Source organism: Indicator indicator, chromosome 19 (assembly GCF_027791375.1).
Source record: "Indicator indicator isolate 239-I01 chromosome 19, UM_Iind_1.1, whole genome shotgun sequence".
Classification (NCBI taxonomy): Eukaryota; Metazoa; Chordata; class Aves; order Piciformes; family Indicatoridae; genus Indicator; species Indicator indicator.
In genome coordinates this window covers 11,305,959-11,330,132 of record NC_072028.1, presented here as the reverse complement: position 1 = coordinate 11,330,132, position 24,174 = coordinate 11,305,959, and the positions used below count along the sequence as shown (strand labels likewise).

The 24,174-nt window shown below is 41.1% G+C and overlaps 1 protein-coding gene across 2 annotated transcripts in view; it reads right to left on the bottom strand.

Moving 5' to 3' along the window:
* The window catches only part of AP1G1 (adaptor related protein complex 1 subunit gamma 1), a 43,919-nt gene extending 21,419 nt beyond the window's left edge, over positions 1-22,500 (bottom strand). Inside the window, exons 1-8 of one of the 2 annotated variants that reach the window (XM_054389882.1) lie at positions 22,474-22,500; positions 13,342-13,545; positions 9,223-9,347; positions 6,645-6,786; positions 5,350-5,446; positions 4,141-4,217; positions 2,913-2,921; positions 266-361 (exon numbers count right to left, since the gene is read on the bottom strand). In XM_054389882.1, coding sequence (XP_054245857.1) covers positions 266-361; positions 2,913-2,921; positions 4,141-4,217; positions 5,350-5,446; positions 6,645-6,786; positions 9,223-9,347; positions 13,342-13,542 — 747 coding nt within the window. In that variant the 5' untranslated portion in view covers positions 13,543-13,545; positions 22,474-22,500. The remainder of the gene's footprint in view (positions 1-265; positions 362-2,912; positions 2,922-4,140; positions 4,218-5,349; positions 5,447-6,644; positions 6,787-9,222; positions 9,348-13,341; positions 13,546-22,473) is intronic. The other variant, XM_054389881.1, reaches the window with a different exon arrangement.
* Positions 22,501-24,174: the final 1,674 nt, after the last annotated feature.

The following is a 24,174-nucleotide window of genomic DNA, read 5'->3' as shown; positions in this document are numbered from 1 at the left end:
CTATCCACAGCCTTGCAAGACCAATCCCAGTTGCTCCTTTTCCTTTCTGTCACAACTACACATAAGGCCCTACAAATGCTGTTTAAACTAAGGCAGGTGTCTTTCGCTAAGGTTGATGAAGAGCATTTGCACATTCAGCTCTAACAAGGACAAAAAAAAATCTTAAAATCAGCACAGCTGCCCTGAGGTAACCACTTCATCACACCTGACTTGAAACACAGTACTAGAATTAAAGCTATCAATCACTGCTTGCATCAGTTCTTACCTGCAGAAAGGGGTCACTGATCCCAGACACATCATGCTCTGGTGAATATCCAGACATGATAAGGTTCTTCAGAATACGAACTAATTGGGGAACAAGCTGTGAAGAAGAGAGGTTTCCTGTTAGGATGCTGTTTTTCCACACTGTGAAGTAGAGGTCCAAGAACAAATCTTGTATTTGAAAGCAAGTCAGTCTATGGATTCTTCCTCAAAGTTCAACCTACACAACTAGAGCTGATGTTCTAGGAGCAACTACAACTTAGCTAGAGCACAACTAGAAACAGTTAAGCTCGGCCCTGAGCACCATACTGTATCTTTAAAATACTCTATCAGAGCTTGGCAGTTGAGACCTGAGAGAAAATATCAACTTAAATTCCTTCCCTCATGAAAAGGGGATGTGCTGAGACTATTAAACTGGTGTAACTCCACGACTTAGCTTGGGGGCTTTACATCACGTACATTTTTAGTGTATCTTTCCTTAGAAGCATCAGTCATAGCCAAGAGATTTGATCTTTCAAAGTACATTAAGAATTCATTCAAGTTCCTTCCACGCTCCACAACTTAGCTTCTAGGAAAAAGATCTTTGTGATCTGCCTCCTCTCCATGAGTTTCCTAAATAGGGCAGAGAATGAATTTCCATCCAGCCTTTCCTCAGGGCTCTGTTGTTGTGCTTCTTCCTTGTGAGTAGCTCCACCATCTATTCTCCTCCTCTTTATCCCAAAAGCCTCAGCAAGAACAGCAACATTAACCTGGCCAAATTGTTTGTTTCACTGTTGGTAGAAAGGTTCTGCACAACAGCATAGAAACTGATGGAAGCACTATGACTATGTCAGATTTGGGAGCACAAAATCATATCAACTTGCACTGTTCTTTCCAACTCTGCAAGGAAAGAAAACTTTCAGGAGTGCTTATGGCACTGTTATCCTAGTAGACAGCTATCCATGAGTTATCTTTCAAGATCTGTACACGACTTGGAAGAAAAGCTACCTATTTACAAAAGTTTGAGTCACTCCCTCCATCTTGGGCACCTCTAGCCATGAACTTCATTCATCAGGGTAGCTCTCAGAAACCATAACGGAATTTCTCTGTAGTATCTCACACATGCTGAGCAACTAACGAGTGCAGGGCAGAATGTGGCAATAAGCCAATCACTGCAGCAGACAAGCTATAGCAGACTCACCAATTCTCTCTGAAAACCTTCATTACAACTATGAGTAACAAAACAGTTTTGGAGATTAAATGGAAGCCCATTTCCAATATATCCTATTAAAAAATAAAATTTAACAAAAAAATCTTCAGATTGAAAGACAGAAATTGGACTCATTTTCATTAAGCTGTAAGAGAAAAATCACTCCTGGATGACAACATAGAGATGTAGATCTCTACAAGCTTTATTCCTTCCACAGAAGTTTATCCTACTCCTGTCAGTGCCGGTATTAAAATAATCCACATACAGGCTGAGATGAGGCGACAAACTAGAGTGAGGTGTTACAATGCCTGCACTCTGGACTTCTCATTCCTGAAGCATGACTAGCACTAGGACAGCATCATTCTTTCTCTCAGCTCTATGCATGACAATTGCTCCATGCATGCATACTCTACAAAACTCTTCCCAGCTAATTCAACCTTAAGACTTAATACATTTTCCTGTCCTTCAGATGGGCTGCTCCAGCATTCAAGGATGCCTTCTGTGGGTCAGGGACTGCATTCACGCTGAACTTTGACCAGATCAGAGATTCCTTACTGTAATGTTGCCACTTCTGACAACATCAAACCAAGGCAGTGTGTCAGATTTAGAATAGATAGCAGCAGCAGGTGTCAAAAGCACAATGTGACTTAAAGCACAACATTTGCATGTGGACATAATAAATAGGCAATGCTTTCTGGACTAAAGTCCTGGATATCTGTGGTATAGTACAGCAAGAAAACCAGCTGAGTTTCCCTATCACCTCTTGTTATTCCTGCCTTCACTCCTTGGAATTTACAAACTCCTCTGAAAATGTGCATTTCATAAAATAAACAAAAGGATCCATTAATTTCCCATTATCTGCCTTAAAGAAGAAACCAAAGTGGAGTGACCTGCTGGAGCATTCCTGGAGCCCTAAATATCATTTTCCTTGCCCTTCAAACATGCAAGAGAGATCAGCACTGAAGACAAACAAAGGGAAACATTACAGCCGTGGAGATCGGTTATGACCCCCTCCCTCAATCCTCTGTAATCAAATCACACCCATGAAAAGTTCCATCAATGCAGCTGTACTCGGTAGCTCTTTACAACACAATGAGCCACTTACACATGACTAAGTAACAGTCTCTCCTGCTCCCTGTCAGGATTGCCTAAAGTTGTCCCCTGATTCAGGTCCAGGGCTACAATTTGCATAGGCACAAAAAAATTCCATAAAGTATTCCTCACGAGAGAGCTTGAGGAAAGCAAGCTCATGTTTGGAGAAGGCCACAACTGAGATTCAGGGCTGCCAGGGGTATTGAGATTTAGTGACAAGACAAGACCAACACACAAAAAGCATTAGACAAGTGCAAATCATCTAAGCATGTGGCATCAATCACAAATGTGTAATTAAGAGGCACTGCCTCAAAAGAAACATCTACAGATTGAATGCAAGCATGCACCGTCTAGAAGAATTAACTCTTACCTTTTCATTCTAACACAGAGCAGGATTCCAAACAGACAAAAGGGACAAAACAGACGAAGCAGGCATTAGGGATCCATGTTACACCATTCACAGCATAAACAACTACAAGATAGCTAGATAAGAATGTACCTAGCACCTAAATTTTTTGAGCTCAGCTCCTGTCTTTTCCCATGAATATCATCTTAACTGATCAATTAGTAGCAGGGATGGCTACCTCCAAGATGACCCTAGCCTCACTTCCATTCCTACTTTGACACATACAATCAGAGCAAAGGAAGATGCAGGCCAAAATGCACATATGCATCAAAGGATACAGTACTGTTTGAAATCCCTAACAATATAGACAAGCCAAGGCAGAACAGTGAACTGGGCATGCAAATAAATAAGCACCTTTAAGACTTTTCTGAGGACAACCATCCAGTTCTGTTCTACCAGCTTTATTCAATTTATCCTTCTTTGCCCCAGAAGAATGAATGACCACCAATGTGGTTTTTAGATGCCCTTCTATCGGTAGCTTTTCATCTAGCAATATTACTGTGCAGCAAATTATAACAAACAGTATGAGGAAATATGTGCTGGGGTTGGGGGATAAGGAAACATTCCTTACCAGAGGAGGAACAGTGATGTTGGTTCTCAAACTTTTAAGATGGAAAATGATATAATACAGCGTGCACAAGAGATGAGGTATCTACAGAATTACAACTTCCACTGGTATTTTTGACCTGTGCTTCAAAATTGTGCAGCTGTAGTTTAGGCATTTGAGTGCTGGTATAAGCTTGATTTTTTCACCTTTGCCTCTATGTTTAACACATTTGTGATTCCAAAGTCACTATGCAATTAGCTACAAAAAACCCTAATGGAACATCAAAAAGGACACTTTAAATCTAACCTTAGGATGGGTTTCATACTGCGCAGTCTTAAGACTGGTGTTGTAACTAACCCACCTATTGAAGGGGACTAGGGTTAGATAAACACAAAATTGCTAACTTAGTAGTTTGTGGGTTTGTTTGTTGTTTTTCTAATGGATAAGAAGCAGACAGTATCATTGAATTCTTCACCCAAACAGTTGTAAGGATTTTATTAAAATACCTGCACACTGGTTTTACTAGGGAGATTAAGAGAATGCGTTGGTAAAAAAAAAAACAACAACAAGCCAAAAAGTAAAGAAACCCCAACTCACCACAAACAAACCCACTAATACTCTGAAATACTATCAGTTCACACTTACCTTTCTAAAGTGTGCAAGCATGTCTGGGCTTCTTTCACACATCTCTGTAAGGAGGACAACTGATGTGTGAAGAACACCTAAAGGTGAGAGAGCAAAATAAAGAGAAAAGCGTCTACATGTAACAATTTCAATACCTCCAAACATGTGTCTAAGATCCTAAGGAAACAACAGAAAAATATTCTAAAAATTATTATTGAATCCCATGTATCTATCACAAAATACATTTGTGCTTTCAGCCATGCCCAAAGAAAGGCAGCTAGCACTGTGCTCACATCTTAATGCTGCAACTGAAGGCCAGAGAAGGAGAGAAAATGGACTTTGCTGCAGAAACTTGCATACTAAATATACAGTCAGATGATAACAGGAACAGGTGCACTCGATCTTTAAGGTCCTCTCCAAACCATTCTATGAATCTATAAAAACCTAAGACCCTAGAAGGACAGTATCTGTTAATTGCATTGTAGGTGTCAGGATCCTCATCCATCCCAATCTTCTCTCCTATTTCAGTACCCCAGCAAATGAAATGTTTCCAGCACTGCAAATATCTACTGTAAAACTCCTAGCATATCTACTTATTTTCCAAGGCATACATTCACTGCAGATATGCCACAGGACTAATACTTTGGGAAATGAGCACTAGGCTAGACACAAATTAGTCAAGGCCTTACATTAATATTTATCTTTAAATAATCTTCTAGAAGGAGTTGTGCGATAAAATGCATTAAAACAGAATAAACTTGCAAAGACCACTAAAGTGAGAATCTGTTTTATGATGTAGTTCTGATGAAAAACAGCAGTTCAGATCTCTCAGACCTGGGAATGCCTGCTAAAACAATTTCAGAGAATCCTCTAGTGCTATTCTAACAGAAGTCACACAAACAAAAGCCTTAAGAAGTGCACTTTAGAGTACCTTTAGGCAGTGTATAGGATAAAAATCACAAACTTTCCCATTCCACCCACTCTGAAGTGTATCAAAACATAGTGAGAAGTTCCTTTCACCATCTATGCCATGTAAAAACCTTGCTGACTAGCAGAGTAATACAAATCCCTTTCTTCTGAATGACATTTGCTTTCACCACATAGAAATGGGAAGAAACAAACCATACAAATACACCTCAGAAAGTCCCTTCCAAAGAAAGATCTTAGGTGGCAAGCACAGCATCACATAAAGAATGGCACAGTCTTGCCATGTAGAGCCCTGGACATTACCATGGTTCTTCTCATTCAGCAGGTTTTTGGTGGCTGGCAGGAACATCTCCATGAGTTCAGGCACCTTTCTAATGACGTGAACAGCACACAATGCTGCCTGTACAGAAAGAACAGCTCTGTTAGTACACACTGCAGCAACACCAATACATGTCTTGAGAACATCCAGAACAGTGAGAACTGTCATAAATTTCATGATATAGAAAAGCCTGGAATGTTTACAATACATTTTTCTCTCTATCACAAGTGTCACTAAACAGCATCACAGAAAAATTCAATAAAACTATCACAGGTGAAGAGGGAAAGAGAAACGTACTGAGCTACAAAGTAATGCTCCCACTAACAATGGTTTTTACCTTACTCACTTGAGAACCTATGTTAACTGCAAAGCAGCCCTGCCTTTAACAGGGCTACTTCAGTCTGTCTTTCTGTTGCTAGGGAGAGGATAATGCATTGGAAGCAAACAATTACATTTATGTCATACCATGGCTCATTTTCTTTCCCTTGAATATTATCTCCTTCCCCACAAAATAACTTTTTCTTGCAGGTGATGGGTCTGCAAAAACCCTGCCCACTGCTTCTAGGCTACAGAAGCAACAAGACACACTATTCTTTGTAGCTGCTCAACCATCAAGTGGGCCTCTTCCCAGAATACAGCAATACCTCTTAGCAGTGTTTTCTCTCCAATCTCTAGATCTGGCACTAGACAGAGAAGTAACAGAGCATCTCTTGCTAAATTTCACTCTCACTCCTCCCTCCTCAAGACTTAGCAATGAAATAAATTTAAAAAAATAGGGGTGATTACACTTTGCAGGTGCTATAATATGCTATGGAAATGAGACCCATTTTAAGTCTTTAGCCTTTCTACATTACATACTGCTGTCATCACCATCAATGGAAGAGATTAAATAGGTTCAACTCTTAAGACATCAGCCTATACTGTCAATGATCACAGTTTATCTGGACTTACCTGAGAAGATATAGAAATAAAACTGATGACTAGAATTTTGGGGTTAATGTCTGCGAATGGGCAAGTGTTCACATCACCATCAGTAACCTTAAGGTAGAGAGCATAAAATAGAAACAACTGCCTCACCTGTTGGAGGCCTGTCTTTTAGAGGCTTACACATATTCCTGCCATAGGTAGGACAGGGAGTTTTGACCTCTATCTGTCTTGCACACTGGGAAAATACTCAGCCAGTGTGATCCAAGCCATCTACAATTCCAGGTATTAGCAGGTATCCAATCAATCTTGAGTTTTAATCCATAGCAAGGCATTCAAAAGTTCCCTGAAGTACCTTCTTCCTAAGATAGGAGTTTGAAGTTTTGAGGAGCTTTTCCACCTCTCCTGCAAGATCTCTGCACATTTCTGAGGAGCCCATGCAGCCAAGAGTGCAGAGTGCCAGCCCCTGCACATATTGCGTGCTGTGATTAAGGTCACTGTAAAGAACAAAAAAAAGCCAATCAGCATGCACAGAGAACCTGAACATACAAGGGAAAAAGGGCATCTATATCTACAGTCATCTAACCAGCTGCACGCATGGCCTAGAAGAACCCCCTAGGTTCTCAGCTATGACTTAGAAGCAATAGCAGCTTTAAGTGCATCTACCACAGTGTTTGTTACAATTTCTGCTTAGAATCCTCAATTATAAAGACAAAACACTTGGTTAAAACTAACAGGTAAGTAAGTAAGGATTGAGCTGAGAAGAGGGAAAACCCCACAGAATCCCCATTAGAATTTCTGAAGTGAAGTAAAATGCTGTATTTTGGAATCCACACGAAGCAAAGAACCTAACAAGAAATACATTCCTGAACTGATGCTGTGGGTTGTCCCAGTTGAAACATGTTCTAGGACAGAATTTTGCTTCTGTATTTACAAACCAAACATTACACAAAAATCTGTGTAAAAATCTCCTCTATCCTGAATAAAAAAACCCACCACTTGCATACCTTGAAAATAATCCACACAGGAATTTTGCTCAGCAATCTTAACTATTCACTTGCCTAAGTTGGGACATGCAGTCAGTAAGAAGTTAAACCACCTAACAGTAGAGTAGACTCTACTTAAGTACAAGACAATAAAGCTTCCACATGGCAATACCACAGCCTATAAAATGTACTTCTGTGCTACTTTTCTGTCAGACTATTTTGCCCTAATTTTGCCAGAGGATTCAGTGTTGATAGCAGAAAATATGCTTCTTGGTTTGGGTGGTGGGAGCTGCAGACTGCATGGTGGGAAAGCTGGGGAAATGAGAAGTATGTAAATGTGCACAGCGTGCAGAAAAAACAAGGCAGTATTCTGGCTGTAGCACCAAGCAGCTATGGCAACATGCAGATGAAGGAACAGACAGCGCATGCCATGAAATGGGTTGTGGGGTTTTATTTTTCTTATTAACAAATCTTAGCAGCTATTTGAAGTTGTCTGTATAGCAAGTATGTGCTCCACAAGGGTGCTCTTTTTTTTTTTTTGTATCAAAAAAAAAAAGGTCAGATTGACAATGACCTAAATCAAGCACCTTAATGTCTAGATAAAATCAAGACAAAGTGTCAGATACAGAAGCCAAAGAAGAAATCAATAAACAACCCACTGAGGTGGTGGGAAGCTGCCCACCGGTTTTGCTCAGCTTCAGTCTGACCCGTTTGCAGTTCAAACTCATTACACCCCTACCACAAGAACTCATTTTAGCATGAACAACCAATAGAGTTATTAACCTAGCAAGGTGGTTCTAATGGAAGACTCTCAGAAATACTGCATTTCAATGAAAAATAGCCAAATGTGTCTTCTCTCCTGGACACAAAGTCCAAGGCTCCTGTCCAGCTGATCCTGATGCTTGCAGTTTTGTCAAGTTTCTTTCCAAGCACTTTGAGGCCAAAGTCTAACTAAAGAGGAATACTTATGTTCTAACACCACACACAACTAAGAAGTCCTCTGCATAAATCAACTAGAGCCCAGTTGTTCACATCCCTGTAGAAAAGGAATGGTGTTAGAAATGCACCAATCTCCATCTACTAAACTATAATGTAAACCAGCCCCAGTTTAATAGCATTTTCCTGACAGAAAAAGTTTAAAAAATAGACAAAAAAAAAGGGAGATTATTTCCCATCCCTTCTTGTCTGACTTCAGCAAAATGCCAGACAGCACATCCCAAGTTGCTGCCTTGCTTCCAAGGAAAATCATTTATCAGGACTGCTAGGCCAACTTAAAAAGAAAGAAGGATACAGAGCATTGATCCTTGAAGTCTGAAACTCTTCAGAGCTCATCAGCAGAAGTCAAGCAAACAAACAGGACAACATGGCTGCAGCAACAGATACGACTTTGTGACACAGCTGGTCAGTCCAGCCTACATTTTAACAGTGTTATAGAAACATCCCGATTCAATGATATTTAAAAGACGCGTGGACCTTTACTGATGCTGCATTACTGCTGGCCTGGCTCTTTTCCACTACAAGCTGGAGCGTAACTAACTTATAGAAACAGAAGCAAGTTCTTTACAACAATTGGAGGTCTTCTGCACTGGCTGAACAACTTGGTCATGTCATCTCCCTGATTTTATTTATCTTAACATTACCTCCAGAAACATGTACTGCCATTCTGTAACAGCAGTTACACAATGGGTTATTTGGCACATACACCTCTTAGGACCAATGCAGTTTTATATGCTCTTCCCTTTATGGAAGCTAAGCAGGATCATCCAACAGAACACAACACTAGAACAGTCTTGTATGATCAACAGCACACAACAAATTGAAGATAGTAATTTTTTAAACACAAAGGGGAAAAAAGCTTAAGTGCTCAAAATACCACTGTCAGGAGTGTACTTTCAGATCCTGAAACCTCAAAGCATGTGTTGATGGAGAGAGAGGTGGTACCCTTACTTCTTGATGCAATTGGTCATAAGAAGATGGACATCCTGTCTCTCATCCAGCAGCAACATGGCACCTAAATACCCAATGCGCTTGTCTGTGAATTTCTGAGAGGCAATGAGCTTGAGGCACTCCAACTGGAAAAAAATGAAAAAAGAACAACAAGAACAAAAAGACAGATTTAGCTTAAATTGCTTCTTAACTAGAGAAGAAACAATTTCAATCTTCATGTTTACTTATGTCTCTCAGAATGCATTTTAAAAAATGTATTTTACTCCCATTCTGGTGATATAGAAAACAAAGAAAATTAAAGACCTGTCCAAAGCATCCACCAAGCCAGCAGACGAGTCATTAGCAGCTCTGGCATCTTCCAGTAGCCAGACACTGTTGGCATTCCATAACCTCAGATATACTAGGTATGTGGGTTCATATCAGATCACAAAAGTAAAATGTAACGTATTTAGTGACAAGAGATTCATCATTAAAAACAAAACAGTAAAGATATGGAAATCTAGATATGTTTAGTTTTTGATATGTACTGAAAACTTCGGAACCAGGCCTTAAATGGGTCCATTTACCTACCAGAAGAGGATCAACGTTAAGTTAAGTTGTCAAAACCAGTATTTCTTTTTTATGGTCTGTAATTAACTTGCTAGCCAGGTAAACCTTAGATACAGTCAGAGACAGAGATTGCAGAGCAGCATAACTTAACTATCTAAACACCTGAATTTAGACTAAGATCATATGCACTGTCACCACTACAAGCTTCCTTCACCACACAGAAATGTCAACTGTGCTCAACAGCATAAAGGAGATCCCCAAGACAACCTGCACAGGTGCTGCTTGCACCCAGATGATTAAGAATTTTTTTCTTAAAACTATCACTTTCGTACTGAAAAAAAAAACCAACAAGAAGAACAAAACAAAAAACACCTGAAAAACCATCAACCACAGATATTCTGGCATTAGTATTATGCACTAAAATACTTTTGTCTAACAGGTAACTTATCAATTATCTACTTCAAAAATGTCTTCTCAAACCAGGTAAGGGACCTATCCCTTTCAAATACACCCTGTAAGCCTGCTTGACAATTAGCTGGAGCAGCAAGTAAGCATACAGTCAGTTTAAAGGTGGAGGTCAAAGCTTGCAACAGATCTGTTTTGAAGGAAGTGAGGGGGCATGCAGAGGCAAAAATACTGGGTGTCATGAAAAGTCTTTCATCATCCCTAGCTACAAGGAAGCTTGAACAAAGCAACAGACATAGGTGAGATGCAAGAAGCATACGCATCAGGAGGGTAAAGTTGTACAGGTTACTGGTAAGAAAATGAAAGCTGAAGTGACAACAACGGTGCTTGCTACAGTCTAGAACACTACCAAGTGCTCACAGATGCAGAGCATCAGGACATACAACTCAACTATGTGACAACTAAGAAAGTATCACATAAGAATGTCAGCCATTGCAAGGTGGCAAACTGCTAAGAAAAAAGTTTGAAAGAAAGCGAGCTCAGTCTACTAGGTTTAAAGGGGCTGAACACTAGAATAAAGAAACACCTCTGAACAATAAGATCAGTCATCCACAAGGATAACCTGCATAGATGGGCAAGATCAACCAGGGATAAGGTACAGAACACTACATAAAGAACTCTTCTCTTTCCAGTGCTTTCTGCAAGAGAATAATGCACCTCTGAACCAATTTTCTTACCCAGGTTTAAAAGACACTTTCTTACACAACTCTGCAAAAACACAATGCAGAACAGATGACATCTAAGCTAGACTGTAAGAGCCAACAAAGGCAGAAGACAAACTACTACAAGAAAACAGAAGGAAACTAATGACTGCAACAGATAGTCTAAGATAGATTTCTAGCACTTTTGAGTTTGAAATTTACCCTGTCAAAGACTGACGAGTTCTTGTTTCACTTGTATACAAATACATGCCAATACTGAGAAACATGATCAGTTGAAGCTCTTACTAGGTCTAATTAGTGGCAGAAATCTTGATACCATTATATCCATTTCATTCAAATGAACAATTAAATCTGCTACACCAGTACAGTAACAGATACATTAGGAAAGCCAGGTATGATACAGGTGTATAGCCAAACTACAACTTACCCAAGTTTTTACTGACATAGCCACTCGTAACAACAGGATTTTTTTTTTGGGGGGGTGGGGGGGGAGAAGTAGAAATAATGACAATAACAAAGTTATTTCATCATTCTCCCAGGCTGCCTGACAACTTCTAAACTTGCACACACGGCCTTCATGCACACTGAAGAGCCAGTCTGCCATCCAGTGCATCTAACATACACTAGCTAAATATGATATTTATGCTCCTACTTCTGTACAAGGTATCCTGAGTCAAAGCTGAGGATTCCTGACTTGGAAAGAAGGAGATGAACCATTCACTACTTCCGATACCTTCTCTAAATTCTCTTTTATTATTCATTACCCCATTCACACTGTTAGCTGAAGTCAGATGTCTGCTTACACATTTAAGAGAAACTGTCTACCACAGCCTCTGCCTCTTTTCTGTTTTCACCAAAACATATTTCCAGCATATTTATCCTGTCAATCTCAAAAATGTATTTCTTGTCTACAATGCTGGACTGTCTGTCTACAAGACTCCTCAGCTGGAACAGCATGTGTCTTCAGCAGGTCCCCCACTCATGCAAGCATTACTCCAACTACACAGTATTTGAACTTTTTTTCTGAAAGATTCCTTCTAGTGTTAAGCACTGAGGACATAAAAAGGTCTGCAGCTTACTCACTTGGAGAATACTTGTTAAAACCCCTGCTCAGCCTTCCTCACCTACCTCAAAGAACAGCTAGTAACTACAGAAAACCAAGGCCACAGAGTGAGGTACTCTGTTCCCAAAATACTCAGCACAGATACTTCTGTTTGAACTGTAGCAACCTCAGCAACAGGAGATAACAAATAGTCTGTTTTAGCCTTCTTCCACCGAGAGCAAAGAGGTAATTTGCTATTACTGACCAAAGCACAAACTTAATTATTAGGTATCTGGTCTAAACTTCCATATATGGGATTAAATACTTGAATAACAAGGGAAAAAAAAATTAAACTTGCTCCAAACAGAGTCAAATGTAAAAATTCTAGATGACACTTATGTGTATAACTTTTCCTGTTTCTCACAGCTCTTAGATGCTTAATTTTTGTGATGGAAAGTTTCTCTCTTAGACTGGGAAGTCTGGGCATGTGAAGCGTTACAAATGGGAAAACACAAAAATTCATTTGCTCTTATGCAACACCCCATTACCCCAAGAGAAGAAACCAATGATGTAGAAGCAGAATGCATACTTTACATGCAATAGCACAGCCCAGACTTGCTCCCTAACACCATGACTATTTGGAATCTTATTTCAGTGGTTTGAGTTGACTGTTTCAGTAAGTCATGTCAGGATTGGAAAATCTAATTAAGAATGGATAGACTTCCAAGGCAGGGACCCACTTTAAGGGATACAAGTTTATTAATTTATTTAGCTTTATGGAAGGCCTAGGCTAGATTACTATTAACAAGACAATTAGTGACTTCTAAGCAAAACTGAACTTGAAGAACATCTTACATATCAAGAACTCCCATCTTCCTGTCTCCCTTTTCCACAATTTAACTGTGTCAAAAACAGCCAAGACAAAAAACTCATACCAGCATTCTCCAAGTCACCTCACTAAAAGGGGAATAAGTTACACCAATTCCTTACTCCAAGGAAGAGACTAGCTCTTATCTGTCTAGATCAGATTGCTTTAGAAAAAAAAGGGTAAAGAACCTCGTTTGAAGCACTTGATATTTTCATGACATAGAACTCCACAGGGATGTTTTAAGCCCATCTAGACATAACTGTTTGTAATGGGCTGTGGTTTAAGAGGAGCGGGCAGTCTTGCAAAACCTGACTAACTAAGTTTTATAACAAAATATGTCTCCAAATAAGAGACAGTACTAACAAAATAAAAAGTAACTAATGAATGTTCAGAGCATACATGAAGAAAGATCCCAGTACATCCCAAAGAGCAGACAGCAAAACTGCAGCTGGGAATGCTCCAAACAAGTCAATGTGCCCAAAGCACACAAAGCTGACTGGCATGTGCACAGCAAGCACTCAGCTCTGACCCACCTGTCCAAAATGTGCAGGGTATCCCAGCATATGCATATAGAGTAACTTTGCCACGTTTCTGCATCGGTATGTGTTATCTTCCTCTCGGAAGGATGACCGGATAGCAGCACACTCCTTCTGGATCATCTCACGCTCTTCTGCCTGGGTTCTTGCTGTCCGGATGGTCCGGATCAACTCCCGTAGTCTGATGGGGGCTGGCATCCTCTGTGAGAAGAAAGAGAGCTGTAAACCTTGTACTGTACCTAAAGGCTTCACAATGGTCCCATGCTTTAACCTTTTCTTTTTCCATTTTTAAAAATTCTTACTCTATAATTTTTCAAGTAGAAGAATCAATAAAATGCAGACTGCTTCAGTAGCATGGTTAAATCTAAATCTGAAAAACAGAGGAATTCGTTGTACCTCCCATTTGCCTTCCCAGAACATTAGAAACAGGCATTGCTATACTTTGAGCTAGCTTGCAGGTGAACATAACGTGTGTCTCCACCTAAACATGCAGAAAGGGCACTCTGCAAGATGCCTAAAGCCCCTATTTTTTAAGCTTGGAATTACCTATTACATACACAAGCCACATGGTTCTAGACTGATTTTGACAAGCCATTGCTGGAAAATTGGGAAGAATTATAAAAACAAGAGACTCATAATCAGATGACAGTGAAATTATGAGGCTACCTCCTGTTTTCATCTAACTGTAACACACTAAGAGGCCATTACTAGACACAGTCCAATCTGAACTACTTCCTAAGAGCAGTTGTATCTCATACACACCTCCTGATAAAGGCAGAACAATTCAGAGCTGCTCTGATGGAGGACAACACGAAGGGCAAAAGACAAAGCTATGATTTATTTTCCAACATTCAGTACTCCTGTCCTTGAACTGTAATTCCATACTCTGCTTTTTTTTTCCTCCTTTTTGCCAATATTAAATCATTCAGCTTTTTAAAAAAAAAATATACCTTGAATCCTTCCCATAAAACAGGCTTGGCACCCATCTGCATAAAATAGTGTGCGTCTCTCTCTCACATACAAATCACTTCACATGCTTATTCCTTGAGGTTCCTTTTTTGTGCATACACTTTTCTAGCATTTCCATGCACAGTAATTCATACCCAATATATTGGGTTAGCTTTTCTTCCCCTCCACAAGAAAGCATTCTCTTACTACCAAGAAATTCTCTGATTTCTGCCTTCATCAACTTTAAGATTCCTTTGCATGCTAATAGAGCAGAAATCTCATCTCACTGTTAGGTTTCAGACATTTCAAGTTAAGTGCAGGCAGTACGTACTGCAGGTGTAAAGAAAACTTGAACATGAGAACACTTAAATCCAGACACATTCCAGAAGAGATTAAGATCTATCTATTATGAGGTATTCCAAAGACTTTCACAATGCTGACAGACCTTTAATGTAACATACCTTGGGTAATTCCTGATTTCCTATTAAGTATGACTGTTCACATGACACAATATGCATATACCCAAACAATTTAAATAAAATTGTGAGAGTATTACCAGAAAACTGCATGATCAAGTATCTGTTGCCCTTGTATTTATGTACTACAGGGAACAAATGGGAAATTGCAGATGACAGCAGCTGTTATGCCAGGTAAGGCATAAAGCTGACCAGTAACCTGCCCCAGGAAGGTAAGTACCAGGTGCATTCTTACCAGGGAAAGAAATGAATAAAATGCATCTCCCTCAGCATCTTCCCTGCTTCCCAGACTTCCTGCAACTCAAGGGAGTTCCTGAACCACAGACTATCTTCCTGCACAACACCTCTCCACAGATCTACAGATCGATCTAAGCACTTTGTGAAAGCATCCAATCGTTTTCCCATTCATACCCATGCTAACAATTTGCACAGTTTAACAAATTCCACAAAAATTTATTTTTGGTCTCTGATCAAGTAAGGGGTACTAAATGAGAGTCTTACACAGTGAAAAGTAAGTACTCATCACTTATTAACTGATCTTACAGCACCTATGATCTTGCAGCCTTTAATTGTAGCTCCCCCTCAGATACCTCCCATTCTAGTCAGCAGAGTCCTTCTCTAATCTCTTCCTGTATGAGGCCACTGCACAATTGTTTGATATCACTCTGTACCTCTCAGAATTCCACTTCCTTTCTCTTTTTAAACAAAGAGCAGACCTATAAAATGTATTCAAGCAATGAGTGCACAGTGAGTTCACACAGATTTTTTTTTCCCCTTTTCTATCTAGATAGAAAGTTCAAAATGTTCAAACTCATTCTGTCTGTTTGGCTGCTGTTGAGTTGACCTTTTTAATAAAGATCCTACAGAAAGCTGTAAGACCTCCAGCTGAAGTGACAACTTACTTAGGGCCTCTCACTGGGTATTTTTGCAGCAATTTCTTTTCAGTGCAGGCACTGCTTTGTATTTATTGGCAAAGAATTCATTTTACCATCTTACTGCATTCTTCCTTAGGTATCACAGCTTGAGGGTGAAACTGGCACCTGATTATCAACCCTCTTCTCCAGACTGCTTTAGGAACATGCTTAGTGACACCGTTTCACAGAACACCGCTCAATATAATAATTTCCTATTACAAAAGCAAACAGATTTTCTATCAGTCTGGTCACTTTTTTTTTTTCCTTGGCTAGTTATAGGATCACCCTTAAAAAAATATGTGCGCTCTAATGCAATTAAAAAAAATGTTAGTTATGAGCTCTACCAAGATTTATGAAAATTTTCACAATTTTATAATCCAGATGACCTTTACTCATTTCTAGGAACCTGCAAAGAGCCACCCAGTTCCTGGGTCATCTCCCAGGGAGCCCTTCTGAGAACTGGCATCACACAAACTACCATCTACTCTTGTTGTAAATAAAGCATTGATTAAGATAGTGACAGATTTACAACTTTTGAGTTCCTTCAGATATATTAATGAACTCACTTTCTCTTGGCAATTTATTACTAATTTTACCTCTTAGGTCCAAGTATTCTTGTGGCATTTTAGTTTGAGAGTAGTCTTTCAAAGATTTGAACATGAGAATCCCAGTAAAGTTTTCTATATAAAGCATTGATGTAAATAATGCAGATATTTTTCCTATGAATATGTTTTCTTTACACATTGGTTATCAGTTAATAGAAGCTTAGCCTAGAATTCTATGTGTCATATTCTTATACTGCACAACAAAACGGAGTCTGCTCCAGGCACATGGTTCTTTAGGTGTCACTGGAACATTTCAAAACTAAAAATGTTTCTCTTCCATGCTGAGGTACTGAGAAAATGAACTATGCAATTGAGATGAAGAGTGTGGACAGGAAAATAGATCAAAAAATCTGCTTACACACATAGCACAAAAAAAAAAAAAACTTCAAAAAGGTATTAAGCAGTTTTTCCTTTTTGCTGTATCCCTCAGACACTTTGTCACATCTGAAAAACAGTCAGACATGGCCTCCACATCATCACCAGCAAATCAGTTCAAGACTACCTCATTGGCTCAGTTCCCACACATATAGCACAGATAATACTGACTGCCCTGGGATTCTGCAGGTACAACAGCAACACTATGGGCTTGGGGGAAAGTGGTTGGAAACTACCTTGGCAGAAAAGGACTTGGGGTACTGGTCAGCAGCCAACTGATTGTGAGCCAGCAGTGTGCTGGCCAAGAAGGCCAACAGCATCCCAGCCTGTATCAGGAAAACTGGCCACAGCAGCAGGGAAGTGATCATGCCACTGTACTTGGCACTGGATGAGGATCTTAAGAACGTGGTGTAACAGTCATGTACAGGGAGAGGTTAGGTTGAGGTTGGATTAGATGATTTTAGGGTCATTTCCAACCAGGTGGTTCTATGATTCTACAAAAAAGCACAAAACAGAAAAAGGCTCCAGCAAGCCCTAGAAGATGATTTATTAGCAAGTATTTATGATTTTCCTAATCATATAAATAAAATATGGATAACAGGCAGCATAACCATAGCACAGCTCTGCCAAGGATGCTAGTTACAGTACTAAAATCTTATAGGGACTTGACGTACAACTAAACATTTTACTAAAGGAAGGAATTATGGCTACATATCAATAAACAGATTAAAAGTGAGAGTTAAATCAAAAGGAACAGTAAATAATTACAAAAGAAAAGAATAAATAGGATTAAACCATTTAGAGCTCAGAGGGATTAAAACACTTAAGTGATCATCTAATTTTGACTATATTATTTATCTAGAAATGAGACAGAATCTTGAAATCCACACTATGAAAGTCAGCCTCACGTGAAAACTACAAAGCTATCAGATAGCAAATCGTCACGAAAAATTAAATTTTACAGACTACTCTACATGACAAAAATGCATCTATTGCACAAGATGACTAACAGAGGGAGGGCGACTATGTAATCTAGTAGTAACAGACCTGATGTTTAGCTGATTAAATGCTGCTTAGAAATTCCTTCAAAGTAGCAGGTCCTGTTCTTCAAGGTTTGTTAACATTTTCACAAGCACTTGTTTTTGTTCTTTGCACATTAACAAGAAGGTAATTTTTCCAAGCAGTTACCTCTTTCCTTGTGTGCAGCAGCAGTGTCCTTCTGCCACTTCTTTGCTAACAACAAGCTCTAGAAATCATGGATGATCTCTGGATACCTGGTAAGAGCCTACCAATTAATATTTACAGCATCTGGATGGAATGCAGAATTCTCACACCTCACCAAGTCTGTTTCCCTGTCTCATTTTGAAGGCTATCCTCAGAGTAACCTACCATCAAGATCAAAGCTTCTGAAAGATTTTTATACCTCACTTGGATTAGTTCCAGTGACACTGATGGCTGGCATCTAAGTTCCTTTAAAAAAAACAATTCCAGCTCATCTCCTAGTCTCCAGATCACGTGAGAGGTATTAGCTTAGGGATTCTCCTCTCTCTGCTATTCATGAAGTCTTCCCTGAAGCAATAAAAAAGGGCATTCCTTCTTTATGCAACCCATGTCTATTATCCAAATTATCCAAAAATTAAAGAAATTAATCAAGAGAAAAAAACCATTTTACTTTCATCTAAATTATGCTTCTAAATCACTATTTTCTCCCCTTTTATGTTAAGCTTGTTATGTTTTAAAGTTAAGGATTTTATTCAACATACCATTATGTCAAAAGTATAGGGACTTTACGACAAGTCTCTCTTAGAATACAGTCATATTCAAATATAATTATTCACCTAATAACCTTTTATAAGAACCACCTGATAGTACCAAAACCCACCTGCAAAATGCCTAAATGCTTCAACCAAGGTGTATTACTCTATCAGGAATTGAATGTAAAGACAAAAGGACTTCCTGTCATTAAACACCTAATTGAACTGAGATTCTGCCCTCTAGAAACTATTCAGGAATGCTAATGTGTATAAGAAAATATAAAAATCAAGTCCACTCCTTCAAATGTATTAATGAAATTTAAAGTTGCCTAAGAACATGTTTAGGATAAATTAACATACATGGTTTTAAATTCCATTATTATTTAGCCTAAAATTCTGGAAACTTTAAGACATAAACCCCACCAAAGCTCATGGAATTATTCACAGAAGGGCTTTACTGTTTAGGGAAACTGATTTTTCAGTTCAACTAAGATACATACCCAGTGAGAGCTCTTCCTGTAAACAGCAAGATGAACCAAGTTCAGAAATAGTGAACAACCCAAGAGTGAGGACCTAAACATTTTCAAATACATCTAAAGTAAAAAAGTTGCCCCGCCCTAACACATGCACAAGTAATCACATTCCTCAGGCAGAAATAGCTTTTGGGAAGTTACACAATTAAAGCCTGACCCAACACCCAACTGAAATAAGCAGCAAAACTCTCCTACCTGCTACCCTACAACCAAATCAAGCCTCCTGTACACAAAAGCAAAAGATGCATCTGGACTACAAGAAAAGAATAGCTGCAGTGGTTCACTACAAATCCTGATGGCCTCGACTCCATACTACTATCAGTGGGCTTCACAGTTCTATCAGATACTAGAACAAAAACATGGCAGTAAAAGCAGAAATTCACACTGCAAATAGAGATGAAGCTGTGTACAAAAGCAGGGATATCGGTATATGGTCTAATGTTATCAATGTTTACACAGAAAATATTAAACATCTAAGCAAGGAGCACTATCATCATCAAGAAGGGCAAAGAAGGGCAAAGGGAACACAAAAAAAGAGACAAAGCAACCAGCCATACAACATTCCAACCAGAAAAATTACCTCTCTTGAGAAAAAGCTATTTGAGACCACAGAGAAGATGAAAGTAACATCAGAATATCAAAGAAATTAAGGCAGCAAGAGACTGCAAAATTACAGTATATTAAAAAGCATCTAAAAAGACAGTGTGGGGCAAGAAAAAGAATAAAAGAGGTCAAGCAAGGAAAAATGCCTCAAAACAGGAGCTAAAAAATAGTCTCAGAAGCAGTGATGACAAGTTATTTAGCACAAGAGTATTCAAGAGGCAAGCCATGCTGTTCAGAAGCTGAGAGGAAGAGGAGATACAGGACAATGGCAGAGGATGTTCCACTGCTGCTGTTAGGGAACCTCAGTCTGAAGCCCTCCAGCCTCTGTCTCTCTGCTTTCAGCCCAGCCACAGCAGTGAGACCAGGCAAGCACTTTGGATGTTTCTATTACTGCACAACAGCATAGACACACCAAACAACTCCTGAACTGGCATCAAAAGGTCTGCTGAGCTTTCAAACATTACAGATATTAACCTCAGCCCCTGCCAAAAAAAGAAAATAAGATGTTCCCTTTTTTTTAATTTCCTGTTGTTTTTTTAAGCTAACAAATGAAGCATTGGAAGAAGTGTTAGCACATCTACAGGGCTGATCAGTGTGATAGGCAAGACCAGAACTATAGACTTCCCAGCTTTTGTTTCTATACTTCTATCACCACTGACCCACATTACCTTTGTATTTATCACCTGCTTCTAGTTTCCTAACTAATTTTGGTGTTTACGGTAATCTGGTTATTTTACTTCCTGTTCACTTTCCTGTAGAGTTAAAGCAAAATAAGTTTTGAAAGAATTAAAAATAGCTACTAGTTTAAGCCTCCACACCTTTCTTTACCTTGACTAATGCCAGATGAAAGACAAGGTGCCACCTTTTTACATTTATTATTACATAAACTTAACAAGTAACTTCAGCTGTGTCCTAGGAAGCTCTGGTCCTAGATTCTACCTATAGCATCTCTGCCAAACAGCAGATAAAAGCTAATACTACTCCTTGTGACATTAGCAGATTCACTTGCACTCATGCTACTATAACTGCTTTTTGAGTTACAGCCTCATCAATACATTCAATTATTAACTTTGGGACCCTCATCCAATCAAGCAACACCGCCCAATGAAGCAATACTGCTACAAAGGTCCTTTCCACAGGGAAGAGCTGAGTATCACCACCAACAAACTAACTTCACTTTCAGTCAGGAAAGTTTGCTCTGTTATTACAAAAAAGACAAAGAAATCAAACAACTCATCTCCTGACCTAACACCCTCCTCATCATACATTGCTAACTCAAAAACAGAAACAAGAATTCACACTGAACAGACACAAGAAGCTTTACTGAATGAACCAGCTTCAGAAGTAGTTAAGATTTTTATGAGCCCTGACAATCTGAAAGGCAGCTCTCCAAACCTCAACTGCACTAACCAGGGCAGCCTGTCTGCATGCCTATGGACAACTTCAGTTCCTTTGCTGCTGTTCACAATGTTTTTACACTAGTGCCTGACAAACTTGCCCATCTCATTTTATTTTATAATGATGCCATTGCAAAGCTCTGTACAAAAGAAGAGCTATCAGGAATGCAAAGTTTTCTATCCCTTACTCTCTCACCGGGACACTGCAACAAAAGCACTGCAGGACCTCTGTCATACTACCTTCAGGAACAACACCAGATCAGCAGAAACAGGAACAACAAGAACAAGCCAACAAACAAAAAAAAAAAAAAAAAAAAAAACCAAACCAAACAAAACTAACAAAAATAAGAGACTGTTTTTCATGAAAAAAGAGCACGAAATTTGGAAGTTATCTTACACACTGGAGACAGAAAAGTTGGATCCTTTCACAATACAATCACCCCAGACTTCCTTTCCCTTTCTCAACTCTGAATACTTTGCCCCACCACAGACAAATCAAGGGCTTCACACTGAACCCCTCAGGAAAAAAAAAATTCTCTTGCTTTCGTTGAACTCTGAAGTACCCAGTAAAGTTTTCATATCCTGTGCCAAATACCAGAGTGCACAAGTAGGTGAAAGAAAGATTTTGGCAATGGTACAGGCCTTGCAAACAAAGGAAGAAATAACAAGTGTAGTTTATAGAAAGGGAAGGGAACAGGCACACAAAACCAGTCATGCTCTATCACATAAGAACAGAACAGGAAAAAGAGAAGAAGAAAACACAAATCTCTGTAATTTTAAATGTGAAATGCTAGGGATGCTACACAGAGGAATATACACATATATTTTACTTTGTTTAAGCCGATATGATCCAAAGTGGTCATACATATACACCCTTCCAAAAGTATTCCACTGTTCTGTACTGTTCCATTAACATTTCAGGTATCAGAAACTAAAATACATCATTAATCATCATTTACCACACAATAAAACACACAACTGTTCTCCCTTTAAACTTAAAGAACAATGCTTACTCTAAAAAATAAAACAACACACCTTCTAATTTGTCTTCTAGCTCTTAAGAGTGACAATTCAAACAATCTTGAGGAAAGGATTTGAAACTGTCTTTACCAATTGATTCTCAACAAGTAGCCTAACACTAATTCAAACCAACACCTGCAGTTTATTACAGATGCCTTTGGACAGAGCTTATAGATATTTTGCTTCTATTAGAATCCATGCAGTCAACACGCAGGCACCGTAATTATTAGAAAGACACTAACTGTAACACTCTGAGCAGATGTGCAGCACGCACAATAAAATACCAAAAGAAAGATGGACGCAAAATTCCAAGCTACTTCTTAGGCTCCAAAGGCCTCCAGCATGGACACAGTCATGCTACACTTCGCACTGACAGGACTCCAGCAGGTCTACGCTTTCCACGTCAAGGAAAGCGGTACAAGATCACCCGAGTACCAGTAACAGGGGCTGAGAAAGAATCCTGTCAGCAACACCTTTCCAGCGGGTAATAACAGAAGCACGTACGAAGTGTTGCCTGTGCCCGGGGAGGCAGCGGACCAGTCCGGCAGCGCGGGGCAGAGTCCGGGACGGGCCCGGGCCGCCAGGCCGAGGCGGGGTGCGCAGGCCGCGGCCGAAGGAGGGCGGCACGGGCAGGTGGCCCGAGATTAGCCACGCCGGCGACGGCCGCAGGAGGGCATCGGGTGGCCTTCGCCGGCAGAGGAGCCCGCGGCGTTGTCGCGGGCCGCAGCCAAGCCGCGGAGCTCGGCGGCGGGCAGAGAAGCGAAGGCACGCGGAGGCCCCAAGCAGTCGGGACCTCACGGGCCGCGGGAGCGGAGACTCGGCCTGACTGGCGACGTAGCAAAGGAATCAGACGAGCGGCGAACGCCCGGCGCGGAGGCAAACTGGGACGGCGGGCACCACGGCCCCACTCACCGGGCCGGTCCCTGCAGTGGAGGAAGCGGCAGCGGCAGGAGCCAGGCATTCAAAATGGCGGCAGCGCGGCCGTAGCACCGATACCGCAGGCGGAGGGATCCGCTCGCCGGCACCTTGCTCTCGGCCTCCTGGCTTCTACCAGCCGCGGGTGGTGAGCACGGCCGCGGCGGCCTCAGCAGAGCCAGCAGAGGGACGGCGCGGCACCACCGGTGGCAGACAGAAAAGGCCACTTGCACTACTTTTCTTGGCGGAAGCACCCGAGATGCTAGTCTTGCGAACAGTGATGCGTGTGCACTGTGGCAGTCACTGATGGCGTCACGCGCGGGGCGGTCTCTCGCGGCGAGCGCTGTTCCGTGGAGAGGCCGGGCGGGTCGCGTCGCCCGCAAACAGGGTTCCGCTGCGCTGAGTGGCCGGCGCCGGGGCGAGGTCCTCACGGAGCACGCCGCGGCCCCTGGAGCGCGCAGGTCGCTCGCGAGCAGGGCCCAGCTGCTGGACAGAGGCCACCCTTGTCGGCAGCGGTGAGATTACTCTCAACTTGCCACTTCTTGCCGTTTTTAAGCGTTTACTGGGGACTCCGGGGACAGTGCCATGGTCTTCTCCTCACATCAGACTCGTCTCTGTACCTTTAATAAGGCAGCAGGAACGAAGCAGAGTACCTGATGTAGAAAGTGTGCGGGGAGACTATTCCGAGACCAGCCCTGCAGTGGGCAAGGCCATGTAGCCGGAGCGGGGTGCAGCTCTGGCTTGCGTTCTAACTGGGACGGGGGAACCACTCGGAAAGGACACGTAGGGCGGGCATAGGGGCACCGCTGCTCGGACCCACTGCTCTGGATTTAGGGGCAGGAGAGGCTTAGCGTCCGACAATGAAAGAGGGAACTGGAGAAAGGGGCTCAGGGACGGTCCCCGCTGCACTTTCCAGGATCTTTAGTCGCCTTAAAAATCAATGAATGCCAAGAAATGGCACACTGTGGGGATCTGCTAGCAGCCGGGAAAGTGTTGCGCAGTGGAGGCCCAGCTCTGAACAACCAGCAGGCAGCCGTGAGTCCCGTGTTCCCAGCCAGACGCCAGGAATGCCCATCTCAGGCGGGTGAGACGACGAAAACCTCACGAACCGCCCTTCCGACTGGGGACTGGGCACGTCTTTCACCTGCAGGACGTCACTTTTCCCGCGTCCTGCCCAGCGGGGCCCAGATCTCGGTGCAGGCCTGTCCTCCTGGCAACGCCGCCCTGCGCCCCATAGAGCAAGTCCCGCCGCTCCATCGCGACATGCTTTCCGCCAGAAGGGTCCCCGGT